This window comes from Cygnus olor, chromosome 3 (genome assembly GCF_009769625.2).
Source record: "Cygnus olor isolate bCygOlo1 chromosome 3, bCygOlo1.pri.v2, whole genome shotgun sequence".
NCBI classification, from domain to species: Eukaryota; Metazoa; Chordata; class Aves; order Anseriformes; family Anatidae; genus Cygnus; species Cygnus olor.
The window spans coordinates 68,007,741-68,032,904 of NC_049171.1; the positions used below are offsets into that span (position 1 = coordinate 68,007,741).

The following is a 25,164-nucleotide window of genomic DNA, read 5'->3' on the forward strand; positions in this document are numbered from 1 at the left end:
GATAACAACTTAGCAGGGAACTGAGTCTAAAATTTTGCCTTTGGTGCCTACATTATTTTTTTAGACCTCTATCATTGTTATAAGAATTTTGTGGGTTTCATTTCTGCATCTAAAACAAATTGTCTGGAGATTTTTCTCCAGAAAAATAATAATAATAATAATAAAATGTTGTGCAACAGAAACTTTCTGCCACACTCTTCAACTTTTATTTGCTTATTTCAATGATGTGATGAAGAATTCATCAGCTAACTTCAGATATTTTTATCTATAGCTAGGCTTGTTATCTAGTTGTTTGTTTATTTATTTATTTATTTTAAGTTTATTTAGAATGAGATTTACAGCCTAAAAATAATTTCATCAAATATAAAGGAAGTATAAATTGATGGCACCAGTCTTAGGTGGCTGTATTTTAACATAAACAATCATGGTAATCTCAGTTACATCTTTGCATTCTTTCCCTTCATTTTGCCATTGTCAAAAAAAAAAGAAAGCATAGGCCCTGGTTTATAACTAAGCATTGCCTTTGGATGCCTGCAGTGTGGCTCCAGCTACCTCAGTGCCTTGTAATCAGGACTTTAACAAGACCCACCAGTTTCTAGTTCAACACAGTGCTCCAGTTGTCCTCCAAGCCAGCTGCATGCAGTGTATCAACCTCTGGTCATGTTAATTTGCTGGGTCCAATCCACACCACTGACCAGGTTTGCCCTCTTTCATCCCTACCTGGTGGTTCTGCCCATATGTCTTGATAGCCCTTTCAGTTGCTGCTGCCTCAAAATGAAAACATCACCAGAGACAACAAGCAGCACTCAAACTGCATGCAGAAGCAACGGCAATTACCCGAGTGACAGCAAAGCACTCCACTTACCAGAATTGAGCAGGATGATGGACTTAAGGCACACAAATTCCTCCCCTTGAAGGTTCATCATGCGAAACCGAGCAGCAGTAGCCAGCAGCATGTCAAAGATTTCCACCATGCCCTCTACACATTTCCCTTGATTCCTGTGTGAATACCATCAAGGGGGAGATATTCACAGCTTTAACCTGGCAGTATGAGCTTTTCATTCCCCTGGACCATTCCCCTCCAATTTGATTTCTCAAATCTCAGAGGACTGCTAGCAAGTGACTTCCTGGTTAATGATCCTTGGTTGTATGTGTGATTACAAAAGCATGATTCCCAGTATCCCAAATAAAAAGAATAAATAAATAAATTATGTTTTTCCTGGCATTACTGTGGTGGAACATGAGAGACTGATTCAACCAAACACTTACATTCAGGACACAAAAATGTTTAAAACTACATTTTGATTTATTTTTCATATTTTACTTTTTCTCCCCTTTTTTTTTTTTTCCTTCAACTTACATAGCTCATTTTGTACTCCTGGTCTGTCATAATGTTCCAATATGCTGTTCCAATATGCTGTACTACCTGGTCTGTCATAATGTTCCAATATGCTTCTCACATTTTTTTTCTGCAAGCATCACACCTCCATAAAGAATAAGCCATGAGCTCAGGAAGGACTCATTGGGCTGAAGTCTTGTTTGTATGAGCGTGTCTGATTAAAGCTTCAACTTCACTTCAGAAACCAGCTCTCTTCTTATAGTACAACTTTAAACAAAGCTGAAGTCTTACGCTGATGGGGAATCTTCATGCATTCATTAATAATGTCAATTAAACACTTCCCTCTGCTCACAACACGAGGTATTCTCACTCACAAATTTTCATCTTGCACGTCCAAGAATTAATGAAGACTGTATGTAATTTAATGAAAATTTTGTCTGCAAATTTTCTCGTCATGGAATTTTAGATCACTTACAGTACTACCTTTTACCAAAAACTACCTACTTTTAATTTCATTCAGACTTCCTGAGTGAAATTTTAATATATAAATCTCAATGAGTGATCAGAGTTGCTGACTAAAAATATACTATTTTTTAGATATGGGACAAAAATTTTCAGATTATCACTATAAGAAAATGCAAAGGAAATTTCAGATATCAGATGGCTGTCACACTATAATTTGTAATGCAAACACAGATTAAGCGTCTCCTAATCTCACCATGATAAACAACAACACTGACTACCAGCACGGACACACCTGCCTCATTCCTCGAGCAGCCGTGTTGCCAAGACCTCTTAGCTAATGTCTACACTTTTGCCTGAGCCTCAAACAAAACACTTGCCTTCCTCTTTGACTACAGTCTGAGAAAATTCTTTGCACTTCCAGATCCTTCCTAAACCTAAACCTGAGTCAAAGAAGGGGAGAGGACATGGGTGAGCACTTGTGCCACGATCACCTTTTGAGTTCAAACCACTGTTCAGTTTAACTTGGTGCTTGAACTTAAATCTGCATCTCCTTTACCGCAGAGCAGTACATATCCACCAGTGACTATGGCATGTTACAGAAGCTATTTCATCTGCTTTCAGAAATATTTAAACAAAGCAGAACAATGTCAAGAAAAGAAACTGGGAGACACTCCCTTAAAACAGCCAGCAAGGTATTGGTTAAAAAACAGTAATATAAAATAAACGATATGCTTATCCGGTGTACCATTGGAAGTGGGAGGTCAGGGTTTGAGTTCTAGCTCTGCATCAGGTACTAGGGAGATTTGTAAGCATGGACTATGGAACAAGTTTTTCAGTCACTGTTATAGCTGCACAAATTTGATGACTTTTCTGTGAGAAAGAGATGACTTAGCCTTGGGAGTGCAAAGAGTAGGAAGACATAGGTACTTTTAATAAGGAGGATTGGTTGCTCGTTCTTGCCTTAGGTCCCTGTGGGCTACCTAGCAGCTGCACATTGAGCACTCCCTAATTCTGCCCATGCATTTCACTTGTGAAAATGTGATTTCCATTGCTCAGCAGGCACCCGGTCACAAGCTGAAACATTTGGGAATGCAATTTACATGGCCTGTTCTGGCTCCTAAAATGTTCACTTAAGAAATAGTGATTTAAACTGTAGCAGCTTTCAAGAAATGACCAGAAACATTTGTAATTTAATGTATTAGGATCCCCCAGACTATGGTAACAAGTGCAGTGTAAAAAGTCTTGGACTGAAGTCTATGTCCTAGGGTTGGCAGGCACGCAGATTCAGTGCAATGTTCCATGTAGAGCATGTAATACCTTTGGCACCTCATTCACAACGCCCTGAAGGATGAGCTGAGCTAAAGGACTGATCTCAGCCTGGTACATTTGAACTTGAAATTTAAATATAAACTGTGAATTTGAATATAAATTGTGAATTTGTAATTGCCAATTCTGCCTCTTTTGCTTGAAGGCTGAATTTGAACTGACATGGATTTTTCAGTGATGACTTATCAGTTATACTGCTCAGTGTTAGATAGAGCGAAACCTTCAGCAAAGACCACCTTGCTGAAAAACTGAATTGGTTGGATTCAATTATATTCCTCCTTTGTTTGAACATAAATAAAATAAAAAAAGGCAATCTAGTATTTAATAGCACCACTGGCAAATCAAAACCAAACAAAAATCAAGCAATCAAAGCAAGGCATGAGAATACGAACAATTACTATTGCCTCAAAATCTGTTTTGTCTGATAAAATTTTAATTCCATTGAAAGAAAACAAACATGAACCTTTACAGTGAGACAATTTCCACTGTTTCTGGTACAATTAATATTCATGTCTATAACTAGAGGAAGATTAACTTGCACATATACAATTCAGCGCAGTTTCAGAGGACTAAAAGCCTTATTGATTTTGCAATAATTTAAATGATACCAATTATTAAGATTAGCTTAAGAATTTAGCATTTCAGAATTAGGGAGAATTGAAAACTTTCATTAGGCCACATTGCAAACCACACATATTAAAAATAATAATAATAATAATCTTCATGTCTGGCTAAGACATCTACTTGTTTCCTATAACCCATCAAATTACTGACAGTCAGTGTTCAAAAGAGTTCCAACACAGCCTGAACAAATTGCAAAACAAGTAAGCTATTTGCAAAATGAAACCTTTTAAAATACCTTATGGAAACTCATAAAATGGAAATGATATTTTAATAGCAAATAAGAATTATTGTCAGGTACCTTTTACAAAAATATTTCAAAGGACTCTATCTTACAAGATAATATTCCAGTCAAGAATTTCTTGCCAATAGGTATAACTTATGGACAAGAATCTCTAGACTTGCTACGTTTAGTCCATGTGCCTAAATTTCCTTGTGTGTCTATCTCCCACCAGCTGAATTCATATGATAGGTGATAAATAAAAATTATGTAAATTCAAGAGATTCTAAATACCTTCTAATCTCATTTGCCTTGGTATCTGCAGTGTGTGAAATACCAAAGAACTCCATAATAAATATTCACATGTGCAAGCAACAAATCAGAAATTTTTGCTTTATTTTCAGAGCTAGACAGCAGCTCCAACTCCACTGAAATTAGTGGAAACTGCAGCAGCTCAGCATCTATGACATGCAGACTTCTAATCAAGTGTTTTTATTATCTAGGCTACAACACTGGTTTCCTTTGTTAACCAAAAAAACTATCTGAAATAGGAATTTCCAGTTCTCCTAAATTGCCTTCTAATTTTCTAACATAAACTGAAAGTATTATCACATCTTCACAGCTGTATGTCCAACAGATAAGAAGGCCGATCTAGGAAGGCCTAGATAACTTTCCTGGAGGACAAATTAAGCAACAGATGTAAAAATTATTCTTATCTCACCATCATGCTGTTGTCTTTGTGTAGTCAGCTTACTGAAAACAAAACAATAATGCCTTGTTTACTGAAAAATGGCAGAGTGTATTCTTGGAAGAATCCTTAACATTTGACTGTTGAGAAGTGTTAAGGCAAGTGCTGCATAAGAGCGCTATGCGCATTAATTTTAGTAAGTCTATGGAATCACAGCATCACCCAGGCTGGAAGGCATCTCAGGATGTTTATAGTCCAACCATCTGTTCAAAGCAGGGTTAAATGTGCTCTCAGACCAACTCACTCAAGGCTTTATCCAGTGTCATCTTGAAAACTTCCAAGGATGGGTGCACAACCTCTTTCAGCTTAATTACTTCCATAGCTATTTTTTCTCCCCTATATCCAGTCAGAACCTCCTCTGCTTTAATTTGACTCCTGTTTCTCAATCTACCATCAGTCATCTTAAAGAGTCTTGACAACCTCCCTGTAGAATTTACAAGGTTAGGTGTGCTTCAAAAGCTGTCTCTTGTTCAGGCTGAACAAATTTTGTTCTCTCAGCTTTGCCTCAAAAGGCATGTGCTCCAGCCCTAACCACCTTGGTGGCTCTCTCTAAGACTTGTCGAAGATTTTTAACATCTTTCCTGTAATGTGGAGTGCAAAACTGTATGTGCCATTCCAGATATAGTTTAATGGGTGTCAAATAAAGGTGGAATAATCACTTCCCTTGCTCTGCTGGCTACACTGCTACTGATACAGCCCAGGGTACTGTTGTCCTTCACTGCTGCCATAGTGTAGTACTCAGACCACCTTCAGATTTCTGTTCAGTGGGACCTTAGCTCTGTTCCAGCAGAGCTGTTCCCCATCTTGAACAGGGGCAGTGAATTAAGCCCATCACAAGTGCAGGACTTTGTATTTTTCCTGAATTTCATGAGGTTCCTGTCAGTTCATTTCTCCAGCCTATCTCAGCCTATCCATATGGCAGCTCAATTCATCAACTGCACCCCCTAGCTTCATGTCATCTGAAAATTTGAAGACTATGCACTCCTTCTCCTCCTCCAGGTCATTGACAAAGACAGTTAATAAGACACATCCCGTGATAAGCCCTTGAGAAATTCCAACTGCAACTAGCATCAAGATAGAGTGTGAACCATTAACAAGACACATTGTCATTTTATTGAAGAAGGCAATCAGGTTGGTCAAGCACAATACACCTTTGCTAAATCTATTCTAACTCACCCTCACCTTCTTCTCCTTATTCTCATAAATGGCTTCCAAGAGAATTTGCACTATGATTTTCCTTGGGATTGAAGCAATGCTGATTATTCAACCTGTAGTTTCCCAGACTGTCTTTCTTTCCCTTTTTGGGGGTGGGTGTAAGATGTGCCTTTCTCCAGTCGTTGTGTACTTCCCCTGATCTCGACAGCCTTTCAGAGAAAATAGAGAGAAGCCTTGCAATAACATCATCCAACATGTTTGGGTAAAGCCCATCCCATGGACTCATATGTAACTTCTCAAGAGATTGCTGACTCAGTTTTCTTTTACAAATTGAATTCTTTCCTCCTTGAACCCTGTACATATGCTCACAACCTCAGAATTTATTTAAATTTTGGAAAAACCCTTGCTATCAGGAATGTCTTTTACAGAAACATAAGATCAAATGACAGATAAGTAAATATTAATAGAGAAGGGTGTTTAGGTGAGGACAACAGGGGCCTAGGGAATGTTCTCATCAAAATTTTCATTCAAAGGGAAAAGATGAAGTAGGAGCAGATACACCCATCAAACCAAAGTCTGACTATGTAGCTGGCATCTCCAGCAACATGCTGGTTTCTTTGATTGTGGTACTTTATTCAATGAAGAGGGACTGCTGAGAACAGATGGGATCCACCAGACTAGGAGAAGGATGGTCATCTTTACCAACAGACTTGGTAACTTGGTGAGGAATCATCTAAACCCAGCTTGTCACAGGATTCCTAAGCCTAAAGTTAGGAAACAGAGGATGTGTGATTGAGAAAAGGCTATGGGGACAACGTTCACATTTGTGGTTAGAAGGGGGAATTCGAAGGCTTACCTCAAATGCTTGTGCTGTGACACATAAGGAGAAATGAAAATTTATACAAAGTAATATGGCTGTGAAGAGACTGGAAACGCATAGGCTTGGTGGGATAGTGCACAGATAAGATAGCACGCACAATCAGAGGATGGTCATGGATAGGTACAGCTTAATTAGGAAGAATAGGTATGGAAGAAGAGGAGAGGAACTTGAGCTCTGTATAAAGTGAGTCCTTGACTGCACAGACCAAAAGAAACCAGAACCGCATGTGTCAGGAGACTTTGGATGTAGGTCAGAGAGAAAGTAATGCTGATGACTTGGGAGGCAGGAGAGATCGCCGCCGACTGTCTGACCAAGACACTGAAGTGGATAAGTCTTTCTATAAATAACTTGTAGAAGTGTCTCAGTAATAGGTCTACAGTCTTGTGGAGGGTTTCTACATGGATAGTCTGCAATCACTAGCTAGAAAGCCACAACAGTACTATGCAAGCAGTCCAGAGAGTTTCTGGACTGTGTTGATGATAACTTCCACAAAAAATAGTCTACCAAGGGCATATCTGTATTGACCAGTCGTCACAAAGAAAGAGAAACTGCTGGTGAGTGTGCTCATAGATAGGAGATTTAGCTGCAGGAACCATGAGATGTGACTGAGCTTAGGATCCAGAAGTAAGCTGGGAAGACAAACAATAGACTCTGCGTTTCAGAACATTCTACAGCTTATTTAGGGAATGGTTATGTAGAATGTTCTTGGAGACATGATGAGGAAAAGCATCCAGGGAGATGGAAAATATTTTTAGGAAAATTTACAGAGAACTTAGGAACAGACTCATGCCATCATAGAGGAAGACCAGGTATTTCAGCAGAAGGTCCTCTTGGATAAGCAAGGAGCCCCTTAATGAACTAAACAGAAAAAATTAAAATAAAATAATAAAATAAAATAATAAAATTAAATTAAAATAAAATGAATAAAAATAAAATAAATAAAAATAAAAATAAAAATAAAAATAAAAATAAAAATAAAATAAAATAAAATAAAAGCAGGAAGCAAAAGAGTACCAAAGTGCTGTTCGAGCATTTACATCAAAATCAATTTAGAGCTAAAACTACTGAGGGACTCAGAAAGTAAGAAGAAGGGAAGTATGGCAGCAACAAATGGAAGTTCAGCAAGAATGAACAGTTGATGAATTGGGAAGAAAACCTACTGGCTGACTACATGGAATAGACTGAAGCAATTGAAACAATTTTTTTTGGTCATATTTCACTGGCAAAGCCTACTGACAGCCTTCCATCTGTACCAACTCAGTCTGAGAAAGGACAGAGGCATCCAACAGTAACATATTGACAGGTTAGGGAATTGTTTAGGAAATTAGTAGTTAGAGAAGTACTTCAAATCTATGGAGCCAGATGGGGTTCATTCCAGGGTGCTGAAAGGGCGGGTCAATTTTATTTGTTAGGCCACTATCTAACACTTAGAAAAGAATATGGAGATTGGAACAGGTCCTGACAAACAGTAGAAGGTTAACTCATCTCTGAAAACAAAACAAACAAACAAACAAACAAACAAACAAAAAAAAAAAAAAAAAAACATGAAGGAGGATCCATGAAACTTCATGTTTGACTACCCTGATTGACTTCTATGATGAAATGATTGACTAAATAATCAAAAGCAGGGTGGGTGCTGAGTTGCAATCTTTCTGGAAAGTGGATAGCAAATAAAATAAGCTAACAGCACGCTCTCATAGTGGCTAAGGCAAACTGCACACAAACTATGTTAGGGTGAATGTGGCTGGAACTAGAGAAATTGTCTCCCCCTTACCAGTTGGTCCTGTTGAGACCATACCAGTTTCTTGTCTCAGGTCTCTCAGCACGGGAAGGATGTTGGCTGTCTCCTCTGACTGGAGGTGGTCAGAGGTATGCAGCATGTGGCCTACAAGAAGGGATGCAATGATTTGGATCTGTTCACTCTGGTGATGAGGCAAAGTATGCACTGAAGGAGACAGGCCAAACTGCAATCCACAACTGCTAGAAGGAGCATTACAAACCGGGTGGAATCAAGCTCTTCTCAGGAGCAGTGGGTGTTAAAGCAAAGGGCATCTAACTGTTGCAAGCTGCAGTTAGCAAGGTTTGGGCTGGATTGTGGGAGGGTGATGCAATCCCGAAGCAGGTACCCATAGAAGCTGTGTATTCACTATCCTTAGAGCCTTTCAAGACTCATCTAGACAGTCATAGCTGGCCTAAACTGGTGTTGGCAATACTCTTGCTTCAAACAGCAGACTGGACAAAATGATCTGCAACTAACATTTTTGTTTCTAAGTAAATTGCTGGAGAAGTTTCTGAAAGAGTTTGGTTTCAGAGGGTGTAACTAGAAAGAATTTATAACTAGTTTTGAGCTTTTTAACAAAGAATCCAAACATGAAGCCAGCATCTGAATAAAGAATAAAAGCAATCCTTAAATCATACAAATGTTTCCTGTACTAATGTAGTGGTTAAAAAAAAAAAAAAAAAAAAAAAAGCCTTTTGACTTCAGTTTCTGCATAAACCTGGCACAGAATACAAAACAGAGAAGAAAAAAATTAAAACTTAGCCTGACTTCCTGACTTTCTCCGAATTAAAAATCTCTTCATTAGTTTAAACTTGGATTTTATTTTGGAGAAAGGTTTGAAAGGAGTACAATCCTTTCTATTCATAATAATCTGCTCATTCTCAATGTATAGCTTCTCCATATTTTATCCTCCTTACATCTTATTCTCATAGTTCTTTTATATTTGGTTAGGATTTGTTTCTAATTCATTAAATTATTCAGTCATGGCAAAGGCAATGAAGAAATATTTACTTGTACAGGGGTAAGAATACAAATCCAGAGGGAGGAAACGTTCACATTTTTCAGAATGGTACCTCCAAGGTACCTTGATTTTGCTTCTTTTATTATTATTTTTGAGGGGTTGTGGGAGGAGTTCACTAAAATCTTTTTCAGTTGATTTACAACACCGTTACAGTAATTAATTCTCATTGTTTAAACAAATACAATATTTTTGGCTACTTATTCAAAAATATGTGCCTTTAGTGTCAACGCATGAATCACAGTCTCAGAATCACTCACAGCTGGGCAATTGGAAAATACAGGACTGGAATTAGCACAGTTCAAAATGGAATCAAGTTTTTTTTCCATTGAAGAGTTGCTTGAGTTAGACATCTTCCAAGAAACAAAACTGAAATATCAGTTCCAAACAAAAATTTAAGGGAGGAAAACAAGCAGCACCCCTAAGAGCAAGGCTCTCTTTTCCTCCATTGAGCTGGGGAGTTACACCTGTATTTCTTCTCATAACAAGCAAGTGACCCACTCTTTGAATTACTGCATTTGGTACTGTAACTTCCCCAAAGCAAGTTGAAAAAAACTATTGCCCACACACAGCAGCAGTTTTCAGCCATTGTGGCTGAAAACTATGTCTGCTATATCAACAAATCAACAATTAGGATTGAGCATGAGGCTCTGATGGGTAATTCCTACCTCTTCCAATATTGATGAAATTACCAACACACCGTTCTCAGGTTTGCTAATCTTCTCTGGTGTCTGTTCTGAACCTAAAGTGGTGGCTTATTCAAAGACCAAATGGGAGATTTTAAAGTACGGCCAATAAAGAAGAGGGAATTCAAGAAGACTAGGAGTGTACAAAAGACAGAACAGAACCATCAGCACAAAATACAATTGTTATATACATTTGTGTGTTCTATTAATAGACATTGATAAACACTTTCTACTCCTACATGAAATGAAGCATTAAAATGTCTTGATAACGTATGCTATCAGGAAAGCTCCATCCGTAGTGGTTTTAATACCAAATCAAACACATCCATCTGAATGTCTTAAATATTGTCAAACTGGCTTTGGAGAAACACTTAACTACTTGAGGATTCCCTCTTTTCTACAATGCTATGCTTTATCAACAGTTAAAAAATAAGGAAAACATTATCTGCAGTGAAATTTTACTTCAGACCATCCTGCATTAAAGAAGGAAAGGGAAGACTGACTGGCCTGCAGTTCCCCAGATTGTCTTTTCCCTTTTAAAAAATGGGAGTGATGTTTCCCCTCTTTCAGTCAGTGGGAGCTTCACCGGACTGCCACAACTTCTCAGATATGATGGACAGTGGCTTAGCAACTACTACTGCTAGTTCCCTCAGGAACCGTGGATGTATCTCATCAGGTCCTATGGACTTGTGCACCTTTAGGTTCCTTAGCTGGTCTCAAACCTGATCTTCTCCTAAACTTTTTCTCCTAATTCTTTTCCTCGTACTATCACTAGATACCAGGAAGAAATGAGCACCACACCCCCTGTGGGACCTGACTGTACTTCCGTCTCCTCTACACTTTCTATTTATGCCTGAGTTGTTTAAGAACTCCTTATTCATCCATTCAGGCCTTCTGCCACTCTTGCTTGACTTTCTGCATGTCAGGATGGACCATTCTTGAAGCTGGAAGAGGTGATCCTTGAAAATCAACCATCTCTCTTATATCACTCTACTTTCTGTAGGACTGTATCCTACAAAATTCTTCCAAGCAGGTCTCTGAAACAGTGAAACTCAGAACAGTGTTTTGATCCTGCTCTTTGGTTCTTGAACTGCACTGTTTCATCATCAGTCCAGCCAAGTCTGTCCCCGACCTTCATGCCTTTCACTGGTTCTTTATTTTCTGTAGCTATGACATCAGCTGAAGCACCTCCCTATATCAGCTCTTCAAACACTTGTGTTATAAATTTATCATCAAAGCTATCCAGAAAGCCCCTGGATTGCTTGTGTCCTGCTGGGTCGTCCCTCCAGTAGCCCATTAATCCTGACCTATAGGATCTCAGCTGGTTCCTCATCCATTGCTAGCAAGATCTCCATGCATTCCCACTGCTCACTCACACACAGGGCAACTTCCCTTCTTGCTGTCCCAGTCTGTCCTTCCTAAAGAGCCTATAGCCATCCAGTGAAGCTTTCCAGATGTGTAAGCTGTCCCATCATGTCCCTGTGTTCCTAACGGCATCATAGTCCTGCAACAGCACATAGACTTAACACTTAGGGTGGACCTCTTTCTACTTGGTTTGGGAGAGACCTTGCAATCAAGGTCTCTCCTGTCTATGTTACCCTGAAATTGCCAGCACAGTCTACCACCTTCCTCAATTGATTTTTGGGTCATCACCTCCCCCGTCATACCCAGTTTAAAGCTCCCTTCACCAGGTTGGCCAGCCTGGGGACAAGGATGCCTTTGCCCCCACTTGGTAAGATGGATCCCATCTCTTCCTAGCCATCCCTATCCTCAGAGCAGGTCCAATGATTATAAAAGCTGAATCCCTGTTGTTGACACCAGCTATGCAAACACCTGTTGACCTACACAAGACCTTCCTCAAGTCCCTTCCTCAGAACTATGTAGTTATGACCAAATATCTTTCCTGGCTAGATCAATAAAAGGTTCTTCTACATAGGCAGTTAAAGAGTACACTCTATATATCAACAGTGATGACTCAGGTCTGAAATATATATGCAATTAAACACTTTCATACCTTTTTTTTTTTTTTTTTGAGGTAAAAGATTTTAAATGGACCCATAAATATGATAGGAGAAATCTCTAAAATGCTGCTATAATTGTAAGAAATCTGTGGGTTTTTTAATTTTTATTTTATTTTTAGCATTTGACAATATTTAGATTAGAAAATTGCTATGAAGGCTTTCCATAAAGGAACAGGAAAATTACAATAATTTGCTGAAGAATGTTATACAGGAAGGCCATTTTCAGTTTAATTTATACTCAGTCTGAACCACCTTAACCTAAAAATACTTCAAAATTCTCTTCATATCAAATATGCAAAAAAGTTTCATTTTGGAAAGATCAGCATCACAATTCACCATGACCTAGAACTGGGGACTGACCATCCAAGGTCAGAGTGACTAGATGAACAAGCATTCTTAGAAGCTGTGTAGGAAATAAAGGCTATCTCAAATCCAGAAATGTTTCATTCTCTCTGAAAACTTCTGTGCCTACAACACTCAACAGGGAACTTCTTTTTCTAACGGCTGAAAAATAGGATGATCATAATTGTGGGTTTTTGTTTGGTTGTTGCTGTTTTCTTGTTTAGTTGTTTTTTTGTTTCTTTGTTTTGAGAGTTCACCACTTTGACCATTACCATGCACATCCCTAAACACTAGAAGGATCTTCCTAAGTTATATTTAGGTTTTCTGAATTACAAAATAAGTAGTTTTTACATTTTTCTCCAAGGCCCAGTAAAGACTCTGATTAACAATAACTAGAACTTATCCCCTTGGCATTTTTTAAGATGTTTAACTCTCCCTCTTGTAATAATACTTTTGGATTCTTTGGGCCTGCAATATATTAATACACCTCAAAATCCAACAATAAAGTGAAAGGTGAGGAAGAGTTTAAATCATTTCAAGAGATTCTTACAGGTTGAAACACACAGTTCAATCAGGTAAGTAGCCTGATTACAGGGTGATTGTTTGAGTTGGTTTTCCAACACAGAATCTGTTGCTATAAAAGATGCGATTAAAATAATATATACACATTTTTTCAAATGTATTTTGAAGTGCAAATTTAGATATATTTGTTTAATATGGGCCTTTTCCCTTTGTAATAATAACAGCAGCTAGTCACTAATAAAGTGAAGCTTCTGTCACCACTTTGCTTCCATTTTTCTGGTAAGTCAAAGGTCATTAATGCATCCATAACTACACAGTGGGGAAAATTTAAAAACTAAAAATAAAAAAAACTGTCCATTTACTCAAGTGGCAGACTGACTAAAAGTATAATGTCCTTAGGCATTTGCAATATTTTACAAGGTGAGGGACTAGCAAAACACACTGATTTCATACTGACGCTCTTCAACTGTACCCAGTCTTCTATGAAAATATCTGAATGTGCTATCTTCACGGAAAATATAAGACTTTCTTCAGATGTGGTGAGAAACCTTCCAACCCATGAAATTTTCCATGAAATCCATAAAAAAAATAAATTATTCATCTGCAGATTCATACAGAGAATGCTGCAAGCCTTTATGCTATTCATGCTATCTGCAGTTTAAAGAGATCCGTGGCCTTCTGCCATTGCACAATATGAAGGTCAGTAAAGGGAAAAATCTTCAATTTCTTCTAGATGAGAAAGAGAAGAATAAGCTTCATCAAGCACTGGAAGAGGATGTGAACAGCAGTTTCCAAATAAAATAACTGATAACTTGATTTCTCCATAGAAAGATTGAAATAACCTGGCAGAAATTGCAAATACTGACTGCATTTAATTGAGATTTTTGAACTCTCTAGACTGATTTGAGGCTAGTAGACTTTTTTTTTTCAATAGCAAATAAAAAATAACTAGAATATAACATGAGAACAATAGTATTGGTTCCTTTCAAAAGTATATTAAACCCTCAGCTAAGCATACAGGTGTTTGGATCTGCTGATTTGTAGTAATTACCTCTTGCTTTAGATTGGAAGAGAGATAACGTGGAGTACCTTAATTCTTCTCAACCTGCTCATGACTTTATACAATTACTATCATTTCTGTTTCATTTTCCTTTTTCTACTGAACTTCACAGACAGATAAGTCAGTCTACTGACTTTTGTATCAAAACTTATCTGTGTCTTTGCCTATGCAACTCCACTGGATACCCCTCCTGTTTTTTCAATATCTCTGTTAGATAAGGAAAATCAGAAAAGCATGGTTTCTAAGCACAGATTTACACAGTGTACTACCAAGGTTCTGTATTATTTTTTTCCCAGTGTAATGATTCCTGGGAGGCGAGCTGCAATATTTTTACTTTTTGAATTGCTGGTTCCATAAAACTGACTAATGCAACAGTGAGATGGAAAGATCAGCTCAGAATGTAGCTTATGAAGTTTAGTACTATTCTCCTCCTATATGCATCAGTTTACTTTTGTCTACACAAAATATAGATCTTGTTTAACACCTTTTGGAAGTCAAACTAGACCTCCCTTGTACATGTGCTTGCCAATTTCTTCAAAGAAGAATATACCTTCCAATATATCTACACCACATACCTTCTCCTTACAAAACTCATGGTGACTCTTTACCACTATGTCATGCTTATTCATGCCTCAGCCAATTCAATTCATTTCTTTATACTGTAGCCCATCAGTTTCCCTGTAATGGCCATCAGGCTTACTGGGATGAAGTTCCACCAACCTATTTAAAAACGCAGCACTGCTGGTATGCATTTTGCTAGTACTAGGGATGTTTCAGTTGAGAAGTCATCCACTTCAGGTAGCAATTCAGCTATTTCTACCATGAGGGTTTTTTTAGAATTTTGTTTCAAACTTTTAAGTAATGTCTGATCAGTGTGATATTTCAATGCAGTAAATGCTTTAAAAATATAATAAGTTACGACTTTTTCTTAGTCCTGAAGAAACATTACATTTTCCTCAAAATTATAAACAGCTTATTGTCGGGCCTGACAAATTTCAGCCCTGGTCTAATGACATTTTTAAGGTCTAGTTTCTTGGGAAACCTCCAGACAGGAAACATCTGTTTCATCCCATTGCAAACGTAACCCTTTACTTCTGGATTTGCCTCATACAAGACACTAATTTTCAAAAACAGTATATAAAAGATTTGCATTTATCCTGGATTATTATTTTTTTATTATTGTATCAGATGTTGTACATTAATTGCAATCTCTGTGAGTGTGCTATTGTATTTCCTTATCGGGTTTATTTTTCTAATCTATACTTATTGTCAGTTGAGCTTTTATAATAGTATCAATTGTACACTGTAAAAATGTACTATGTGACTGGCAGACTGCTAAAAGTCCTGATTTTGAATCAAGACTCCAGTGTTTAGGTAGTGCATTAACTGAAGAAGAAAGGATGCATTATCCCACAGAACACCCTATCTAATTACAAGGCAGAGTGGGAATAGAAAGGGATAATGTGATGATATTCATCCATACGGAATACAATTGTCTAAACATACTGGCAGCTTAATTGTTGTGTAATTATTTTTACAGGCAAAGCAAAATTTTAAGAAGGAACTTAAAGTGGGTAAAAAAGGGCTACTTTATGGATATTTTCAAGGAGTCTTCCAAATGTGAATAGATACGTAGGAAAATTATAGAGGTATTTATTTGAAAATGTAGCATGTAGTGTCACAGAATGGGACAGAATATAGTGTCACAGAATGGGACCCAATAAATCCCAAATAGGAGGAGCAAGCTGGAAGAACAAAAATTAGATTTGCTCAAATAAAGGCAAAATAAGAATGGTATTTTTATAGCATTTCAGACAGATATGAACAAGGCAAGACTGTATTTATCTAGCCAAGATGGAAAAAGTTGCTCTAATAAAACTTGAAGTGACCTGAGCTTTATATACAGATGTACACAAACGACAGTCTATCAGACAGAAGGAATCTATCAGATACAAGATAAGCCTGAATGTGAAAAATGGAACAGATGAAGAAATCAGAGAGGATGCCTGGCACTGAATGATCAGACAGGCAGAGACAACATATTATAAAGCTCTATATTAATGATATTGAACTTGCATTAAGTCCACAAAGACATAGGTTAGAGACAGACCAAGGCTTTAGTATCTGCAGTTGGTGACTCTGGATTATAGCCGACAGTTAAATTTACATTTGCACATGCTTTTAACTGCACAGATCAGGTAACAGGGTAAGAGTGATGGGGATTCATGACAGAAAGCTGTGGATAAAAATACTGAAAATAAGTATCCTGTAAAGAATATGCAGGTTAAGGAAAGAAGCCCAGATGAAAGAAAATGTTACTACTCTATGCATCTTTTCCATTATTTTAGACACTCAATCATAGTTTCATTATTTAAATCTACAACAATAACGCATCAAACATTTTTTTGCACTCTTCTTGTGATATATGCCCAAATATTTGATACAGAGGAAGGACTCCACTGGCTTAGTCTTTGAAACAGTCTCTGTCCTGCCCTCTCAAATCTGGCAAATAATACGACTCTGCTCTGTAACACTCTCAAATGGAAACATGCTTAAATCAAATTAACACATAAATTAGTGTTAGCACTAATTAATTATTACATCAATGGTTAGTAAACTAATTAGCATATCAGTGCTCTCCAGAGTCAAGTAATTTATTATTTCAGTTTTGGCAAATACCCCTAACAAGTAGAGGGAAGAAAGTATATGATGCCCTGGAAACACATTTCTTATTATTTGAAAATGATAACATCTCATAGATTTAGACTTTTATAAACAGTCCTATTTAAAAGTCAGAAAACAAAGAGTCTGTTTTGGTTATGAAGTAAATTAATTTTTCACCTCTAAAGTAATATGTGTTTCCACTTACATGCAATTGTTTCCTTTAATCCATCAGAGACTTGGTTTAAACTGCATGAATCAACTGCTCAGACTTCATTTTATTCAGAGCATGGGGATTTTTGGTTGAGAAAGACCAAAGTTTCAAATGCTTCCCTAGCTCTTTTTCTCAGCTAACAGGAGAAAAAATGGTACTCTGGCTCTGTTCTTCAGTTTTAAGTTTTTTCACACAACCTACATTACAAAATGTGGAACAGATTAGTTAGTTTTTGGAGGCTAAATTGTAATTTATAGTATTTTTCAATAGCATACTATATTTGCTTTCCTACAGTAGAATTTTTTCCTTTTTATGGGCACTGAGAAATTATTTTAAAACTGATGTGTTTTCTCTATTTTTTTGCCTGGTCTAAGAAGAGTATATTTACATTTAAGCAAGCAGATATATTCCGCACAAGAAATATATTTTATGTTTTTTCGCACATCTAGTTCCATAGCTCACAGATCATGTGCTTATACAAGCAGAAGAGGGGCTTTCCTATGGCAATAAGCACTTCCTTATTTCTATGAAATATTATATATTATACTTTTAGGCATTATTGTTTATATTTTCCTAAAACAGAAAGATTAAATCTTTTCTTTTTTTTTTTTTTTTAAATAGAGGGGGAAAAGATCAAATGATTAGCATTGTACAAATGAAAGCTCAATACCCCACAGTTAGTCAAACAAGCCGCTCAAAAGATGTAGCATCAAAAGATGAACAATGTTAGTAACCCATTAGGCATTTTGTCATACAGCCTTGGAACTTAATGAATTCCCAAGTAGATTTAAAACCTTAAATAAAAAATAAAAATAAAAATAAAAATAAAAATAAAAATAAAAATAAAAAAGAGGAAAAAAACCTTCATTAATTACTGTAATCTTGATTTTGAAACCCTTACAAGAGAAACAATTTTTCTGCTAGCAAGAGTTTTGATTAATTCACCTAACTAATGGTTGCAGTTGCTGAAGGAACTGCCTTTGACTCTTTGCTGCAATGCCCCTGCTACAGCTTACTGTCTCTGCAGCTAAGCAATGAGAACAGTAGCATTGCCAGATCTTAGCTGCCTCACATTATAGTCTAGCTCTGCACTGATGTGACCAATGTCCACGCATAAGGTCTCCGCTGCCAACTCTGCTATGTGGGTGTCTTCAACATCAAAAAAGAGCGCTACCAATAGTTAGGATATCTCCATCCTAACCAAATGTTCCTAGGTTTGCCACAGTCATCTGTCAAATTCCCTGCTCACTATTTATTCTGTTTCAATGCACTTTCTCATTTTTCCAGTCATTTTCATGACTGGAAAAAGAAAAAAAAAAAAAAAAAAGGGGGGGGGAGAGAGAGAAGCTTGAGTTTGCACTAAGATAGCTAGAATTCCTGTTTTGATTTTGTGAAGACTGGCAGCTAAAATCCAAGATATTGTTGTATGGCAGAGAAGCATATTTTTCTCTTTCACATAGAAACATCTACAGCATCTCAGCAAGACTACCTAAAAAGGCTTAGAGAAGCAAACAGGTGTGCATTTTCCAAATTTGACTCCAGTGTTCAGAAGAAAAATAAAAACTTCAGTGTAAATGAATAAGATTTCAACTTAGATCCATCAGGATTTTCTTACAAAGTTATGTCTGGCTGCCTGAATAAACCAATTTTAACTAAGACTGGCTAGGAGGATTCTAGGTAAGCAGAAATAATTATCTGGATTAAAGTGATTAGTGTTCCAGATTTAATTTTAATTTAATTTAGCTTTGCAACAAACTGTACAAATTATAACTGGAATTTTCATCTGCTTTTGAAATAAAGTACTTCCAGCAGCCTGTAACTTTCAGATGTTTTCTCTGTCTAACAAATTACCAACATCATTCACCAGAGCAATTCTAGATATTTTAGAGCTCCTTTTCCAGTCCCACCAATGATAATCCTGCTTAATTTATGACATACTGTCAAAATGTAGTATCAGCAAGATGACTACAAACTAAAAATTAATCTGATTGCAGTAGAAACAAATTAACTTAAATAATTAACAGCAGTACTCAGACTGACCTGTCCAGTAATAGGTTAGGTGCAAATAAAAGCTTTCCTGGGTGTTCCATGGAGCGCCAGACTAAGCCAATCATCAGTATCTCTAACCAGGCACATTCCAGTAGATGGACCTGATCATGGAGTGTTAAATCCACAAATCCTGAAAGAGTAAATAGGAGACAATAAAAACACTCCAGTTTTGTAAGTGGAACAAAATTTTTCAGAGAACCGGGTTAAAAAGTGCATCGGAGCTGGATAACCAAGAGGAAAAAGCAATAAAAGCAATAAAAAGAGCAAATAAAAAATTGTCCTTTTTGAATTTTCTGGTTGAGATTTGTGTATTTTCAGGTTCACTATGTCTTTATCCTATAAAACATTCAACACTTTCTAGCAACGTAAGAGCCAGGTTAACATTGTACTGTGTCTGGCTGGGATGGAATTAAACTTTCCCTACAGCAGCCCTGTGCTCTGCACTTGTAGCTAGAACAGCACTGGTATCACACTGGTGTTGTGTCTACTGCTGAGCGATCCTGGCACAGCATCAGGACTCCCTCCAACTCCCCCAGAGCCAGCAGGTTGGGGGTGGGCAAGAGGGGAGGAAGGAACATCACCAGGGCAACTGACCTAAACCAACCAAAGGGATATTCCATACCATACAATGTCACACTCAGCAATAAAATATGGAAAAAGGAAGAAGAGAAGAGTGGTGGGCTCTCATTGTGAAAACGTCTGTCCTCCCAAACAACAGCTACGTGCGTTGAGGCTCTGCCTCAAGGATGTGGTCAAGCATCGCTCGTTTGTGGGAAGTAGAGAGTAATTTCTTTCCTCTGCACTTCCACACAGCCTTTGCTTGTTTTTTTTTTTTTGTTGTTGTTGTTTTTGTTTGTTTGTTTTTTGTTGTTTGTTTTTTTCCCTTTTCCCCTTTCCCTTTTCCCTTTAGTATTATTATTTAATTAATAATGATTTTCCCTTAAAAATTATTTTTTCCTTTAATTAAATTATCCTCATCTCAACTTGTGAGTCGTTTCTTTCCTTTTCTTCTTCCCCTCCTCTTCTGAGGAGGGGGAATGAGAGAGCAGTTGTGGTAGACTTCAGCTGCCTAGCAAGGTAAAACTACCACGAACATCTCCTTCCCCACGTGTTGCTGTTGGCCTGGGAAGCCACACACACACTTCAAGAACAGAGCAATCTGCTGAACGCCCTTCCTTGTGGAATGCTGTTTTACAGATTTGTGAACTTTTCATCACACTGGAAGTGCAGTACGGAAGAGGGCCTAATACAACATTTCAAATTAATCAGTAAGCAAATGCTTATAACAGCATAACTAGAATTCACTCATGGAGCCATTTGCTTGCATTTCTGTTGGATTAAACCACCAGGAAGGAGATGACCTCCCTTACTCTGTATTTAAACAGTGCTAGAAACAAGGAATGCAAAATGACAAGGTGACTTATAGCAATGCTAAAATATGGAAATGAAGAATAATGATGAAGGTAGACACGAAAGCATAATGACAATGGTCATTTATGCATTCATTTGATGGAACAGATGATATCATTCTCTATTTGAGACTCTCACTCTTTAAGAAAATTACTTTCAATCCAAAGATACATGAAGTGGAAATTGCATAACACAATCATATCCTAGCATGAGATTCTTTAGTTATATAAGCTTGCTAAGAATGAAATGTATAGAAGTTCCCTCAAAACTGATATTTTTTATCCTTTACTCAGTGCTATGTGTGAAACATATTTTTTATCTTTTTTTTTTTTTTTTTTTTTACAGTTGTGATTGATTCATATTATTCTTCAGAATACAAGTTACAGGATAGGTTACCTCACCAGCCCATTAAATGGCAATGATCTTGCTTTAGTATTGTATTCTCACTAAAGGTATATATTGAGTCAATTTCAAGCAATAATACCTTACATATTCTCAAGTACTATGTTGAGAAAAAAAAAAAAAGTGGGAAAAAAAATAACAAAGACACATTTCTAAAGCTAGATGTTGTGCCATGAAATATATTTTTGCAATAACAAAGAGAAGGAATAAAATAGAGTTCACAAATAAACTTAGAAAATATTATAATGTTTTTCAGAACAGTTGGCGGTATATTTTTAATGAAAACATCTGAGAGCTAATCAGTCCATTCATAAACAATCATTCAAAAAATAAAAAAGAAAAAGAAAAAGAAATAAACAGCTTTGACATTTCTGAAATAAAACTCATCAATCACTAGGAGTGGATTTAGACCAAAGTAGCATTACCTGCTATTTTTATGAAGGTGGTAAGTATTTTAAAAAAAATAATAATAAAGTTGTCCTTTTTTTTCTTGTATTTTTCCATTTATTTCGAAATGTAAAGAGGAGTTTCAGACTTCACAGTGATGGAATTGCAGTTGCCTGAGTCACCAAACAGCCTGAATAAATAGAGCTAAAACTTAAAATAGTAACATTATTAACTACAAAGCATTGATTACAGCACTTAAGAATGAAACTGGCAGAAGGAAACTGTTGTCTATATATGGAGAACAAACAATAAACACTATATTTCCTATTAAGTATTGTCTTAATACAACAGCACACAATATAATGTTTTTATCTGTGAAAGAAAAGAACCACAGCAATGCATGGGCCCAATTCCCTGTGTGGTATTTGAAGTTTGTGGCCAGTTCATATCAGTCAGTTATATTGTCATCATTTCACATGGTTGCATACTATTCTACAGTGGATTGTTTTGACTTGCAGAAAAACTGAGTTTGTTGCAGCTGTGGTAATTCACTTTACTGTAAAACTCTGCTCATTCTACAGTATTCTGGATGCCAAAATGCTTGGCAGCACTGTAAAGTTCAAGTCATACCTCAAGTCTAGATTCAAACTACGTGCAAGAAAAAACTTACTTTTAACAAGTCTTTTTCTTCCAGACTTTTTCAAAACATATGAAAAACATAAGAATAACATGAACAGTCATTGAAATATATCTACACGTGCTGGGAAAGGTTATAACTGTGTGCTATAGCAGAACCCAAGCAGGAACTAACAAATCTCATAGAACTTCAAACACTTATTCAGCCCTGTCTTTAGTATGCAGAAGAGACGTCCTTTCTTCTTGTATTTCAACTTAATGTAGTCAAAGAAACAAATTGAAAACAAAGTATGTATCAGCTTCCAAGCTGAAAAGAGGTTGTGTTTTTCAAAGTACAGAACTATAAGGAATAGCAACACCCTTTGTACAAGGGCACTCTTTTTCTGATATAATTCTCCTTCCTCACTTCACTTCGATCTCCACACTGTCTTGGTCTTGTTTTTACTACACTTAATCTCAAAGCCTTTTTAAGAACTAGGTTTTTATTAGCTCTAATTTTCCTTAGCCCTGCATACAAAATTTCAGATTGCACTGAGGTTATGTGATCTGCACAAAAACTAAAGAGAAAAAGTAAAAAATAAATTACCTCAGTAGTTTTGCTAATCTGCTTTGAGAAAAAGAAGAATACAGCATTACAATGCTAAAATCATTTAAAGTAGCTAAATATGAAAATTTTGCATTAAAAAGTCCTAAAAGGATTGACCAACAACATTTTTGCTACCTGGAATATTAACTTTGATTTCAACGAAGTTTCATCAGAAAACTAGGATGAAAAATAAAACTGATGATGTGTCTGTATTTTAAAGTCTTAAATGACCTGTCAGCCTTACAGTTTTGGGTTCTATAATAAAACAGCTAACACAAGCCTTGATTACTGAAGGTTTAAAAGTCTGTAATATAATAATGCACAAGAACTGTAATTCATAGAAACCTTATCAAATTAACTTGTTGGCTTTTTAGATGATATTATACATTTAGTTGATAAAAATAACAGTTTTTATGAAACATGCTTTTACAAAACATTCAATTTCATAAAAGAATGCAACAGATAAACTGAATTCAAGTGTTTTAAGTGACACATCTCAGTATGCAATGGTAAAAAGAACTGATTTGAAGTGATGTGTTTCTAGAGGAACCCCATACAGCTTACTTCTTTATCTTGAGCATTTTTTTTAATGATGACATGGGAAAAAGCAGAAATCATAAATTGACATGATGGCATGTGGAAAATAATATAACCAACAGGTTAATAATGTAAGCTATCTAGATCACTCACTAGCTTCATCATAAAACAAACAAATAAACAAAAAGTATAAAGAGAGAAATTTAAAACCAAGAACATTAGGGGTATATACAAGATGTAATGGTCACAGCTCTAGGGAGGAGTTGGAAATGATAGAGGTCATCCCTGTTTGAGCTTCCAGTGTGAAACTGCATCTATAAAACCAAAAAATTTTATAAAAAGCCAGGCAAACTCAAAAGGAGTTAGGAAGTTAAATTACCTCCATGCTACATGAATCTGGTAGCCACTCTTGGAAGGAGGATGAGAAGTTGGACAGAATGATAAAGGTCAAAATGATGAAAGCATTGAAAAACACGCCCTCTAGTGAGGAAAAACAGCAATTTAGTTACTCTTTAAGCCAAATAGGTTAAAGAGTTAAAGGACTGCAAAGTGTAAATACCTAAAGAAAAGGAAAACGACATTACAAATGGTAATGGTATAACATACAGAAGCCCACAGTGGAATTTAAACCTGCTCCAATTCAGACTAAAAACGAGAAGCCATTCTTAACAAAAGTAATTATCTGAGCAACATACTAAGGTTCCATGAATTTCCTGTCATTTGAAATGCTAATCAAGATTTAATTATTATTTTTAAGACATATTCTTGTTCAAGCAAGTTAATTCAGAATAATGTTACAGGAGGTTAAATTAAATGATGAATAAATCTTTAGTCACTTCATCATTCAGAGAAAGCTGCACTTTAATTTCACTAAAATTATGTGTTGATGTGCACTGCATTCCCAAATATCAGTGTTCTTTTAATGCTGGCAAGTTTTGAAAGAAAAAATATTTCTGAATTCCAAATTTTCAGTTATTGTTCCTTAAGGAAACAGAAAGATCTTCACTTCACTGTTGATAAATTAATTGCAGCTTATTCCATATAACCTACATCTGATTCCATCTACCAGACTGACCAATTGAATGATCTTATGACACATATCAATATGCTTATGTGGCCAAAAATCTTAAGGTCTAGACTGCCATTAAGCTATTCATACATCATATGTCTGTCAGAAGCAAAACACAGATTAAAAGCCATGTCTGGAACGTCCCTGTTTCATACACAGATAAATTAATGGTATTTTTGAGTGATTGCCAACAGAACACAATAATTGTTCCACGAACTCGTGTATAAATATGGGAATATGAACTTCTGAAAAGCCAGAAAGGTGTTCTGAGCACTCAGCTAAGAGTAGGTGGCAATTAAATTGGTTATGTGCAAAACAAAAACGGTAATGTTCAAACTAAACTGATTATACTTGCTAATATAAAGCAACACTATATGTCATATCGGTGATAATATCATACAAATCTCTCTCTTCCAGACAGTACTGGAAGAGGCAGCAGGTCCATGGAGGAAAAGCAATAAAAATCCCTACTTTGGTAAGCATGTCTCTAGAGGTGAAATTGGACTTGGGAATCTAAAACTATATCAGTCTACCATTCAGAAAAAAAAAAAAAAAAAAAGGAAGGAAATAAGCATGTACCAGAGGTATGAGCAAATCTCTTTGGAAAGTGGGAATTTTGGTCATCGTCCAAAGGACAGGTTACCATGAAAGAACACAAGGATTGCTAGAACGAGAATTAGGTTTAAAAAGAGAGAGAGAGAACAACAACAACAACATAAAAAACCCACTCTTGAAAACAACAGAGAAGAGGTTTGCAGTAGGGAGCAACATAAAGTTCTGATGGTTTTCATTTATTGCTACTGTAATGTATATTGTGAACCCTGCAGCCCTCTGGATCAAATGCCAACAATATATACGTCAAATTTTACCAGTCCAATATTTTGAAACCAATAAATTCATTATTAGTCTTAATTATTTTTGACATAGTAAGTAGCATCCGATTTAGTCAGAAAGAATTTCCCTAATAATTAACATTCTCAGATACCCAATGATTGCAGATTTACCCCTACAACAATAAATCCTCCACTGG

The 25,164-nt window shown here is 36.4% G+C and overlaps 1 protein-coding gene across 1 annotated transcript in view; it reads right to left on the reverse strand.

Moving 5' to 3' along the window:
• Positions 1-25,164, reverse strand: part of ESR1 (estrogen receptor 1) — a 169,043-nt gene that overhangs the window by 10,322 nt on the left and 133,557 nt on the right. Inside the window, 2 exon segments of the mRNA XM_040552612.1 lie at positions 866-999; positions 19,099-19,237. Coding sequence (XP_040408546.1) covers positions 866-999; positions 19,099-19,237 — 273 coding nt within the window.